This window comes from Rhinichthys klamathensis, unplaced genomic scaffold (genome assembly GCF_029890125.1).
Source record: "Rhinichthys klamathensis goyatoka isolate OS25496 unplaced genomic scaffold, OSU_Roscu_1.1 h1tg000390l_1, whole genome shotgun sequence".
Classification (NCBI taxonomy): domain Eukaryota; kingdom Metazoa; phylum Chordata; class Actinopteri; order Cypriniformes; family Leuciscidae; genus Rhinichthys; species Rhinichthys klamathensis.
The window spans coordinates 972-14,210 of NW_026606893.1; the positions used below are offsets into that span (position 1 = coordinate 972).

General features: G+C 36.9%; 1 protein-coding gene across 1 annotated transcript; it reads right to left on the minus strand.

Moving 5' to 3' along the window:
* Positions 1-213: 213 nt before the first annotated feature.
* On the minus strand, positions 214-9,843 carry ikbke (inhibitor of nuclear factor kappa B kinase subunit epsilon). The gene is made up of 20 exons (XM_056234135.1): positions 9,720-9,843; positions 9,490-9,627; positions 8,563-8,698; positions 8,014-8,195; positions 7,661-7,821; positions 7,336-7,446; positions 5,788-5,967; positions 5,296-5,492; positions 5,046-5,104; positions 4,844-4,935; positions 4,619-4,720; positions 4,431-4,491; positions 4,226-4,341; positions 3,725-3,801; positions 3,128-3,167; positions 2,943-3,044; positions 2,469-2,565; positions 690-781; positions 547-618; positions 214-464 (listed from the first exon to the last, which is right to left on the minus strand). Exons 1-20 carry the CDS (start codon positions 9,831-9,833, stop codon positions 401-403), a joined length of 2,193 nt encoding a protein of 730 aa, XP_056090110.1. The 5' UTR covers positions 9,834-9,843; the 3' UTR covers positions 214-400.
* Between the last annotated feature and the right edge of the window lie 3,396 nt (positions 9,844-13,239).

The window sequence follows — 13,239 nt, forward strand, 5'->3', positions numbered from 1 at the left end:
ATTATTGTCAGCTGAATGCACAGTGCCATCAATATTTAAGTCTCAAGATAACTCGGGAAAACTGATGTAGCTAGTAGTTACAACTGATCTATATTTCTTTCTTCTTGGCAGTGTAAATCCATACTACTAGACTGTATAAAGGTAAAATGCAGTAATTACATTAACACTGACTTGACAAAATGTGTAGTTACCTCTTTGAACCTCAGAACACATCATGCAATTTCAGCTGCCTGCCCTGGTAACAGCCATTAATCTGTTGTTTAGGGTTAGAGAGGTTGAAATAAGAACAGTTTTGTGGTGCCTGTTGTATTGTCTTTGATTCGTTTTGCTTTCTCTTTCCTTTTAGCTCAGAGATCTGGGCTCTGTGACATTGTGTTGCATTCTGTATTCTTTGAGGTCTTCATGGTCGGTTGGGTTGAGGTATTTTTGTCACCACTGGAAGTGTAGAAGTAACTACAGAAAGGCTTAAAAAATATGTCTTGTTAAATTTAAAAGGATTTTTCTAGTGTACACAATAACAGTAGCACTTGCAGCTAAACACCATACCTTTCTATCATATTGTTGTTATTCTGCAGCTCCCGTGCCACAGCCTCCATCTCATCCTTTAATCTGTTCATTCTGTAAACAATTTCATTATTTATATTGTTGGAATTGATAAATGCTGTCTCATCTTCATTACAATGACATACTTGAAAATCATGTGCTCATCTTTTTTCGGTCCATCCACCCCCTCAGCTCCTGTTGGCTGGTGGAGAGCTCTTAACACAACTCTGTCAAGAACCTGCGAAGGTGGAGAAGAGGAAGGGAAGATGGTCAGGTTACTTTCAATCCAAGCTTTCTGACGATCAGGTATAAAAGTCAAACTTTAGAATAGATCAATCCAATTGGTTTAGACAGAAAAACGTGAATTAAGGGAAGGAGTTAAGCGTTGGGAACGAGAATTGTTGGAAGTTGATTAGAAGTGATGCCAGAACTAATTGAACTGAAACTGATTTCACCCAGAAAGTTTGCAAAAAATCTCCATAAAAATCCATATGCTGCGTCCAAAATCGCATATTATATAGTAGGTAGTTCATTTGGTTTGAAACTTTCTTTGCAACCCTTAAAAATAGAATGTTCTATATAGTATGAATGAAATTCGGACATACTACATCTGCCATGGTTTTATTGTCACGTGACATACGTCATCAGTTGCGTCGCTTCACTTCCATTCACAAATCCTCTCAAGTGGCCTAGTGGGATGGTAAAGTGTCCACTGAATGCGCGCTTCAGAATCTCGGCTGAAGTAGATCACCCGGGTACTTTTCTACCTACTATGTATTCGGACACACTACTCGACTTATATACTGTTTTTCGCCAACTATATAGTAAGGAAGTAGGCATATTCAGATGCAGTGATAGTCACTTTGCAGAAGGCAGTATTTAGTGGTAGTTCAACTAAGGTGTAGGTAAATGAGGAGAACTGCTGTGAAAAAATAAAATTCTGCCCTCACATTCTTTTCCAGATGGGATTAAGCCAACCATTTTTTTTTTTTTATGAGAAAAACACAGCCATGTCCATTTTGTACAGGATTAAAATCACAAAGCGAGTCCGTGAAACACAAAATTGACCTTACCTCCTTAGGGACAACTAGTCATGCCTGAAGAGGGCTAAAGACAGACTATGTGTGTACTATTTTGTGGGAATCAGAGGTAGGGCTGGGAATCGCTGGGTACTTCACGATACGATACGATATGCGATACATTGTTCACGATACCGATAATATCACGATATGGCGATACTGCGATAATCGACATATTATCAGTAATAACTCACAATATATCATGTTTTAAGAAATACAATTTTTTTTTTAATTAGGAAAATTAATCTCCATTTTTTTTTTGGGATGAAACACAATAACAAAAACAACTTGTGTCTTATCAGTTGCAACAAAACAGTCACAGACACTATTTTAGTGTAACATTGCTGCAATCAGTAGTAATAATTTTTTTTACGCCAGGGTGTGTCGGCTTCGAGCCAGCACCAACCACGGCTTTCTCACAGAGCTCCGGGTGATGCCGCATGAGGTGTCTGTACATGTGGTCGTGTTTACCGTTTTGCGGACTTTTGCAAAGCCAGACATCCCAAGTCTCCCGGAAGTTCCGGGAGTCTCCCGCATAATGATAGCGTCTCCCTGATGCCCGCAAATTAGTTCAAATCTCCCGGAATCTAGAGCGCGCATGCGAGACAGAACAGCCTGCGCGCATAACATACATAGCACGGCAGAGAGGGAGAGAGCGAGAGACTTTGCGTGTGTGCCTCATGAAAGCTAGTCAAATCCAGTCAACTCGGATAATGAATAGAGCGTTTTATAACAGCTTTTAAGATCGATACTTGGCAAGAGCGCATCGAGAATCGATCGCGGGAGTAAATATCGTGATATATCGCCATATCGATATTTTGGCGCACCCCTAATCAGAGGGCTGACCTTGTTCTGCTGGGCCTCACACACATGCAGATCCGCCAGTCTCTGCCGCAGGACACCACCAAAATGTTCTAGACTTGTCTGTATCTCATAGAGAACTCTGTAGAAATAAGACTCACATGGTCATTGAAATATGTATGGCATTGACAAGCCATACAAATAGTGTCAGTAATGTATAGTGTATGAAATGTGTTTGATTTAAGTGGAACTTAAGAATCTGTGCTGCTAACACAGAGGTTAGTTATATGTTGGGAAGACTAAGAATCTCTGGAGACTGGAAACAAGATTTACTGAGATTATAATACTGTTATTCCATTATTGTACACATGATTAAGAACGAGTGGCACTAAAAGTCACTTCAGATGAAAAATCCATGCCAATTAATTAAATGTACAAATGCAAAGAATTATACATGCTGCTATCAGTCATCATAAGTGATTAAATGGTGTGCTCTTACTCATCTGACCTCTGTCTTACCTGTTCCAGCTCCCAGCAGCATTCAGAACATCCTGGTACTTCTGCAAACAGTCATCCTTGAATAAAGTCTTGACTTTCTTTATGTATGAAGACAGATTGAGCCTGGGCAGAATATAGCAGTTTCTCAGTTTAATTACCGTGAGAACATACACTCATTCAAGATGCTCCAGGTGTTTAATACTTACTTCTCAAACTTGTGAATCTGTTCGTCATTATAGCTGAGCTCTGGGACAGAAAGTGAATGAATTAGCAGCAGTCAAAGAAAAATTTCAACACCGCAGTTCTTTTTTGTGTGATTGCTCAAGATAAACTCTATTTTAGCTGACTGGCTTCTCTGCAGAGTCATATATAACATCATCAATGCAGCCAGGCAGAAAGGGGAGTTCTATTCTTCTGTCTCCATGCTTGCCTGTCTGGAATGGTCCTTGCTGTCAGATAAGACAGCACAACAGTGCCTCCTCTCCCTGCAGCGGGTACAAGCAACACTGAAACTAATCTCACTAATCTCAGCAACTGGCTCCACTCATGAAACTCCACGTCCAGCTTCCAGGACTGCGAGTGACAGAAATGGGTCACTGCCTAATATACAGTACATTCACAGAGTTCGGTGAATTTTTGCTAAGCGTCCTGAAACCACAGACTGGTTGAGAAGAACTTTTATCATGGGTTTATAGCCTTTATCTAATCTGCAGAAATTCAGACCTTTTTGACAACAGGTGTCATGAATTTGTTTTGTGTTATGTTATATTCTTATATGACAGGAAAAACATGCTTCCACTTACTTCCTGCCACTCGGTCGTTGTAATACTGCTGATGAACTGCAACAATCTTCCCCGACAAAACCTCCATCTTCTGGATGCTGCATTAAAGAGAAGGTAAATTATTTTCATTATTACTGTATTAAAAATTAAAATAATCACTGTATTAATAATTCATTTTATTTATTTATTTGAATAATTATTTATAATTGTATGTCATAACCTTCCATAATAATATGCTAAATTAATAGAACTTGATCAACCATTTCCAGTAGATTATATTATATTGTTTTTAAATCTTATATCATTTTTAAATCGTAAATAACGCTTGTGTGTGTGTTTGTTATGTATGGTACATAATATGTTTATTCATTTACAGAATAAGTTCATTTTTAAATCAACATTTGGATAAATGTCGAGCTTAAATGTTATAGTACTGGATGAAAAAGTTAGCTAATAGCTTGAATCCACACAAATAAATAAATAAATAAATAAATATGTGTTAAATAATGTATAATAATTGACCTCTTATCCTGGGCCAGTGTCTCAGAGTGTTTAGACAGCATCACATGCAGGTGCTGTAGTTGATTCGGGAAATCTCTGATTCCAGTGGTGTACATTCGCTGCAAATCCTCTTGTATCTACACACAATTATAAACCTCAAGGATGCAAACTATGGCGCATTCTAATTCATTTATTCAATATACATTTCACAGAGAACAACTCTTACCAGTGAGAGCGTCTTCTTATTGTCTATAAATTCGGGAAACTCATGTGCAAACTTCTGAGTGCTGGTTGGGAAGAACGAAGAGATGTCCATCAATAAATAACAACCTTACAACAAAATATCATGAAACTAATGCTTACTGTAGTTTAATAAGCATTATTTAAACACATATTCAGTATGCAAATTCTTACAACCAATTGAGATTCTCTTCTGTGCTGATAGAAGAAAACAGCTTCATATTCACCATGGCAATCCTGTGCGCCACATTATTGCATTCAAAGCCTGTGTTTTCACTGAAAAGTCAAGAATATTGTTATTGGACACACTAAAATGTCAAGGTAATCCCGTAATTGGAGGTAGTGAAATATTTATCAGGATAGTGACGCATGCAGAACACTGATGATATTAGCACTCACATGTAGCCATAGAACCCCTGCAGAACCAATTCTCTGTACTTCTGGAATGAGCGAGCTATACGCAGGTACTGATGAATGACCCCAACAATGCTCTTTAGGAGGAACAAAAACAACAGAACACAGTGTGAGGTTTATGGATAATAGTGTTATAATGTCCACCAAAAATAAGCACCAAAGATAAAAACAAAAGAGGCTTGCTTACCTTGGAGAAAGTGTAATCTGCCATGACGTCAAACTTTGTGGGCATGGCGGGGGCTTCAGCTACAGAACAGATGAAAATAGAAGGGATGGTGGAAGAATAAAGAAGGAAAAGAGACAATGCAACCTCTCCTTATTTGTAAACATACATTAAATTGAAAAATGTAAACTTAAGACTCACACAAACATCTTAAAGTGTTCATAAAACGTCTCATAAAAGAAAAAAAAAAAAATCAAATTTATTGTGTCCTTACGTTCTCTGTATGGATGTCCTCCTAATTTCTCTGGTTGTCGGCTGATCAGAATGATAGGGCGGTCTGGACTGGTGGGAGGAAGGTTTACTACTTTCATGCTCGGCTCCAAAATGAGAGGATGACCCTGAAACAGGTACCGTTGAGCCGCAGGTTCAATTCCAGTTTGGGCCTGAACATCCTCAAAAAAGATTGAGACCCTTGAGGAGAACAAAAAGAAAATGTATATTTCGGAGGTACTGTGAAAAGTCATTCAGAAAAAAAATTGCACCCTCAATTCATACCTCCATTGTAGGAAATCATTTTTAAATGGATTTTAAATGATGACCATTTGGGGACCTACAACCAAATGGCATCTATATTTACAATATATTGAGAAACTGAATTTTCATATACAGTAACTTAAAAAAAAAAAAAAATAGTCCACATTGTAACGTCACAGTAGTTTAGTTGCAGTAAACAGCTAAGGAATCTCTTCTCTCAGAGCACACATACGTGTTGTGAAAGTGGATGTAGATGCTGTGTGTTGTGGCCTGCTGGAGAGAGAAGATGTGGACGGTGATGCGGTTCAGGATATCAGTGGTAGCAGCAAAGAACTGGACAAAGCCCCAACACTTCTCCTGATTGGCCTCCAGTATGCTGGCCAACACTGGGATCAGTTGAGTCTTCAAACCCCTACGAAAAGATACAGAGCCATTGGTAAACTGCTCCCAAACTCTAAAGGCCCACTAGAAATAGTTAAACCCCAGGTCAACAGAATCCTAGGTATTCTTGCTTCCCATTTCACACTGCTCATAATTTACCCAACGTTAACAATTAATAATGGGAATTCATATGCTGAAGTTTCACACTGTACATTCCTAAACCCTGGGATAACATTGTTATTTGCAGTGTCAGTGTCTGGAAAAACGTAGCACATAACTGGTTTACATAAAGGCTCTAGCATTGTGCAACTTCATAGTATATACTGTGTTGCCAACCGCTATCAAATATTTCCTGAATGGACTTTTTGGACTATAAAAATAAAACTTAAACGGTCTCTTCTTCACTTCAATTGACGGATTTTCACTCACCATTCCTTCCCCTCCAACGGGCAGTGTTTCTGTGACCATCCAAAGCATGTGAATATCAAGTTATTGGGTGTCAGTTGTTAAGCATCTAGCCGTAACATTATAACACCGCATCAAAAGCGGTGCTAACCCTGCTCCAAAGCAAGGTTTCATAAACCCAGGTAAAAAGCAGTGCTAATGCAGCTTCTTAATTAGAAGTGTGAAACGTTTCTCTGCCTGGGGTTAAAAGCGATGGTTAGAACAACTATAACCCGGGTTTAAGCGCAGTGTGAAAAGCCCTTAAGAAACTTCAGTGTTCTTTCAATCATGCTAATCATGATGAATAAAAGCATACAAAAAGCAAACACTTAAACGAGCCCACAGGCTGGAATACGATAAGCAACTTTTACAAATCTTCATATATTTACCGACTTTGTAAATTAAAAAAAAAAAACTTTGCATCATACACTAAACGACTTAGGATCCCACAATAACAGACTTTTATAAGTTGTTCCGAACACAACAAACTCACTCAGAAACATGCACCTTGCTGCTAAGAGATGCTTGACAATTGAAAACTGGAAAATCAGTCAACTCCGACTAACCAAAAACCGCAGACTGGCTCTGACTTTCGGCAACTAGCATAGAGTCATCCAGACTGTAAATTGCAGCAAATATCTAGTGTGTAGTGTATTCCACACAGTAGATGTGGCTTTTTTCATTTGAGGTGAATGAAAACAAATCTGTGTAATGTGTTTGAAATATTGTGGACCTTGGTGTTGATCAATAATTAAAAAAAAAAATTCCAGTGGACAAAAAATTAGGACCTTAATCCAGAACAACATATTGAAAGAATGGCATTTTTCCCTCACAAACTAATTTTCATTTGCATACAATAAATAATATAGCATTGCTGACTGAGGTCCATATACAATTTCTTTCCCACTACTGTTTGTCTTCAGTGTTTAACACACTTGCGCATAGAGTAACTCACTCTGAGAGTTGGCAACTGTGTGGCAGTTGGTAGCTCCATTCAATGGGTCCATCTTCCACCTTCTGCACACCTGCTATGGCTCCCTCTGGCTTCTCTGTCGTGATCTTGTACCTGGGAAGAGCACCAAAAACCACCGAAAATAGCACAAAAATAAGTCTGATGCAAATAGAAATGCAACATATCAAACAGGGTTAGAGTTTATGCTTATTTTTAAAAGAAGAAAAAGCTATTAGTAGCTCTATTCATAATCAATTATTCTATCATTTACAGTTATGATTAATATATCATTTATAATTATATAATTTTTTCAAAATCAATTTCTTACATGATCTTCCTGTTTTTGCGTGGGCCTCCATATGGTATGAAGGGAAGACTGCCACAGGCAGCATGGTAGAAGGTGACGCCAATGCTCCACAGATCCACAGACACACCATAAGTTTTCTGCTGAGGTTTCCTCAATACTGCACGCTCATACATGTCTGGATGCTGAAACACACAAGTTCACAAGAGTTATTATATCAGAGACCAACTTTATTCACAGACAGATCGCAGGAACCACAACAAACACCTGATGACATTTCAGATATGATGTGCTGCATTTTCTGTGAATGGCTAAAAAAATACAGGAAGAGGAAGCTTTTGAGTTTATTGAACAATTCAACAGCGTTTCCTCCTTACCAAATATTCCTCTGTGCCATATATGGACACAAACTTCTCATCATCCTCCAACTCACGGGCAGCACCAAAGTCTGAAAGCTTGTACACCGAGCGGCCATCCTCACCCACTTGCCTCATGATATTTCCAGGTTTGATGTCCCTATGCACTACTCCATTCTCCCGCAGGTGGTTCATTCCTTGGACTGTATATGTGCAAATGGGAGAAAAGCACAGTTTATCCACAGTAATGCCTCCTAACAAGAGCAGAAATGTCTCGGTTACGTATGTAACTCTCGTTTCCTGAAGGAGGGACGTACCGTACTGATTGGGATCGCTTTGAGAGACCAATCTACTTCGAGTGTAATAAAAAGAGCCAATGCGATAATTGCATCAGCGTCGCACTGCGGGGCGCAGAGTAGCCCGGAAAAGCATGGCTGTCAAGTCTGAATCCAATTCAGCATGAGCACACACACCATTATAGTGGGAAGCTCCCACTATAATAAGGCGAGTCATTACTCGGAACTACTGATCTTACTATTTACATACTTAATTTACTCTGTCGGTTCTTACCCACACACTGCAATACGATGAGGAACTCGGACTCAGGAAGTCCAAACGCATTCTCAGGCTCCTCCAGCAGGTTCAGCAGACTGCCACCTGAACAGAACTCCATCACCAGAACCCTCTGCTTCGGGTTCATATGCATCTGACATGCACAGGAATAAAAATAGTAGTGCTTTAAAAATGACATTTTCAGATCTATTTTAGGTGAAGAGTCATACAAGTTTTATAGAATGTTTGGAAATAATGTTCTCATTTCATCTCATTTTAAGATCAAATTATATTGCCTTTTAATAATTGATACGATACACATTATTTTTAAGTGACTATAACCAACTAACAGAACAGATTTTTTTTATTTCACAGACTGCAACAATAAAACATAATATGCAGCATGAAAATGTTATTATTATATTACAATTATTATTATATTTTGTTTTTGCCATTTATGCCACTATAGTTTGATAAAAAAACGGTAAAACAGTAATATTATAATTTATTTCTGTGATGGCAAAACTGAATTTCCAGCCGTCACAACTCCATTGTGCTCAAAAAACATTTATTATTAATATTATTATCAATGTTGAATACAGTTGTGCTGCTTAATATTTTGTTATTAGGTTTTTGTGGAAAAAAACTTTTTCATTATTATTTAATAAACAGAAAGTTCAGCATTTATTTGAATTGGATTTTTTTGTAGCAACGTTAAAGTCTTTACTGTCAAATTTAATGCATCCTTGTTGAATAAAAGTATTTATTTCTTTAAAAAAAAAAAATCTTACAGACCCCAAACTTTTTATACATCTATATAAACCCTTGCACACAGTTGTCCATAATTGACCAAGACAAAATGCATCATAGGAAACTGAAACATCAAAGCATTTTATCATAGCTGGAAAATCTTGGACAGCGTCACAAACCACATCAGATACGTACCTCCTCCACAGCAAAGAGTTTAACAATGTTGATGTGATTGAGCCTCTGCAGCACCTCAAACTCCCTCATCTGCACCTCATACGGCCTATTGTAGCTCACCAAGTTAAAGACCTTCACGGCCACCAGCTCACCTGTTTTCTACAGGAATATAAAGTAATTTAGCGTGAAATGTCAAGTCTATGCGCTGTTTTTGTAAGGGATTTGGGAAAACATTGTTGATGGTAAAGTACTTTGTTTCGTGCTTTGAAGACGCTGGCTGTCGCCCCCTGACCAAGAACATCATCCAGGGACCAAAGGTGGTTTGCTGTACTTGCCGTCATTGTGTTGACACAAGCGGATGACATGATTGGATCTGTGTATGACAAGAAAGAAAAAAAAACCTCTGAAGCAGTAAATATTTAATGCTAAGTTTTATATTTAATGCTCTAATTTAACTGCTCTCATAATTTAATCGCTCTCATGATTGCATTTCATTTAGTACTGTCATGATTTTACCTTTCCCCTAAAGGTACTGCAATTTTATTCATGGGATTAATAAAGTATTCTCAGTGGCACCAAACACTATTTGAACATTTAACACAAAAATGTGTATGTGTGTCTGTGTATATATATATATATATATACACACACACGTCCATATGTGTGTGTGTGTGTGTCCATATATGTCCATATGCAGAAGTTCATACCTTTGGTAACCAGGTAATATCTAAATCATGTTGCCAATTAAAATATATTGTACACCCACATACACATAGGCCTATATTAATAAATATTGTATATCTAAACATATTTCATTGGCAACATGATTTACATATTACCTGAGCTTAGGTATGAATTTCTGCATAGCTATGTGGACACACGCTCTCTCTCACACACACACACATACACATACACAAACAAGTCAATTTTCAGTATACCTGAGCTCAGGTAATATGTAAATCATGTAGAATGAAACCCTGGTCTGTTAAGTTTCGACATTCCTCCAGAACTTAAGATTTAAGTGTTTTATGTGCTGAACGTAAGGTAAATCAGGTGTGATTAAACAAGTGTGTATCAAAAGTGACTTGCCGATGAATTTTTTTTACCTCAAAACGTCTCAACAGTCGCATCACAACAGAAGTGTCAAATAAGGTCCATTTCCTTCCTAAATGACCTGCAAACAAATAGTAAGAAAAAAACATCACAATATTTCTGCGAAAATTAGTTATTATTTATAGAAAGACGATATGTGAATAAACTGCCGACACTCTGAATACACTGCGAGGATTTCCCCTAACATCATCATCGTCATCGCTCTGATTTGACAACATACGAAAATACAAAAACAAACCAACCATTTGTGTGTTAAATGCCGACGCATTTTCCACTTTAATCCGAGTTTGTCAAATGTTTTTGTGTTTTTCTACAGGCTAATTACTCTGGCAGTCCTCCAGTAGAAGTTATAAGAGCAGCTCGACGGAAACTCGGTCACCATCTACTTTCCTTTCATTTCTGTTAGGAACTTCCTTGTTCGGTGCATCGCGTTTGTAAAGGGTAACTTATTGTGTAGGCCTATTTGTTTCTCCGTAGATGATTTTAGACTAAGGTTAGATAGGAAAAATAACACAAGTTAAAATGTTATATTGTGGGTCATAGTATTTCGTTTATTTGGCAAACCACTAACCATTTTAGTCCACAATAATAAAAAAAGAAAAGTGACAACAAACCAAAATATTTATGTCGCCCTCTAGCGGATGCCATTTAAATCACAATATGATGCAGAGGGACAAGCACATATTCAATTCAATTCAGTTTATTTGCCAGACTCATGTCCAAAAAAACACGCAAGACAGGACAAATAACAACACACAAAACAAAAAAACAAATACAAGAATTAAAATACATACAGACATTTCAGCCAATGCACTCTCAGTCTGGATGTGTACCTGGAGCAGCTCACTAAGGGATTTGAGAGTGCCACCATGATACTGTTGGTAGACTGACTCATCCAGGCGTTGCATAAACTTATACATCACATTTCTTAAAAGTGCTTTCAGTGTGATTACTCCTACAGATACAAACATCTGACTAGCACTTCCTCCTCTGGGAACCTTGAGTAAAATTCTCATTGCATCATTGTAGGCAACTTTTAACTTCTGCATGCTGGTTTTTTGTAAGAAGACCACAGATGGGCAGTATAAAGTGATCTACAGTAAGCTTTGAACAGAGCCACTTTTACCTGAGTAGAGCAGTGACTAAACTTACGTGCTATGATGTTTGCCTGTGCATATAACTTATAACACTGTCTGTATATGTCATCATCATCATTCATATCATCTGTAATACAATGACCGAGGTATTTAATCTTATGCGGACCTCAAGACAATTATTGGCTAGCATGAACACAGGAAAATTAAGCCATTTATCCTGTTTCGTTCTGCATATTAAAACAGCACTTTTGCTGGAATTGTATTTTATATCAAATTCCACCCCATAGCCAGAGCATATATTAAGAAGCTCCTGCTGCCCAGCACTAATCGGACTAAAAATAACAAGGTCATCTGCATACATGATATGATTCACCAGCATGTCACCAATCATACAGCAACCATTTCTTGCAACGTACTTCTCTAGAAAAGCATATCTCACTTCTGATCAAAGAAAACACGCAGAACTTTTACCTAGATTAGCATATTCTAGGAATTTCTTTACAAAGCTCTTAGATTTCGGAAAAAAATTTCCATATTTCCTGCTAAGGCTAAATAATGTATCACCATTTTGCCACTTGAAATTTATTTGGAATTTCCCCAAGAACAAAATAGGCACTTTCAGGTTCTTCATAACATTCTGACAGTATCTTTGACTTGTGCACAATTTGTGTTGCAAATACATTTTTTTTAAATTATATATTATATTATTATCATTTTAAATTATATATATATATATATATATATATATATATATATATATATATATATATATATATTAATCATTAGTAAGAAATGTGGACACATTTCTCTACTTTCCTAATTAAATTCCTTGCTATGTTGAATTTAAAAAAAAAATAAAAAAAAAATAACAAATGTTTGAAACTTTGTATGAATGCTTTTTGTGTAATGGCAGGTAAAATGCCAGCTACTTTAACAAGACATCTCAGATTGACACTAAAATGGATCAGAAAGAGATCCATGCCCATTTATATTTTAAAATGAAAAGAGAAAAAGATATTAACAAAAAATACAAACTTTACACATTTTACTATAGCATTTAATCAAAGACAGGTTTAGAAAGTATTTTTTTTTATTTAAAATGAAAAACTAAAATATATTTTTCACATTTTGCATCTTTTTATTGAAACAATCAAATACACGTTTAGCAAGCAATTTTTTTTATTTAAAAATGTTTACTACAAGAACTACACGTGGAATTATATCATGTATATTTGAGTGGCAACTACTATTGCTGTAACTGTACAATATTGTACCAAAAAGAAAACAACCCACAAACAAAATATGGAAAAAAAGAAGAAGAATGTACCTCTGTAATGTACACAATTGTATATACAAAGTACATCTGAACACAGGTTTCTCTGGTAACAGATATCTGAATGGACAACTATAAATATATCTGACAAGACAATTCATTTTACAGTCTTGCTTCAACTGGACAGGAATTACGTTTTAACAATAGTTATGATTACAAAAAAGAGAAAGAAAATCACCCCCACTTGATTTGTTCACAAACATACAATGCAGATTCAAGTGTATAATG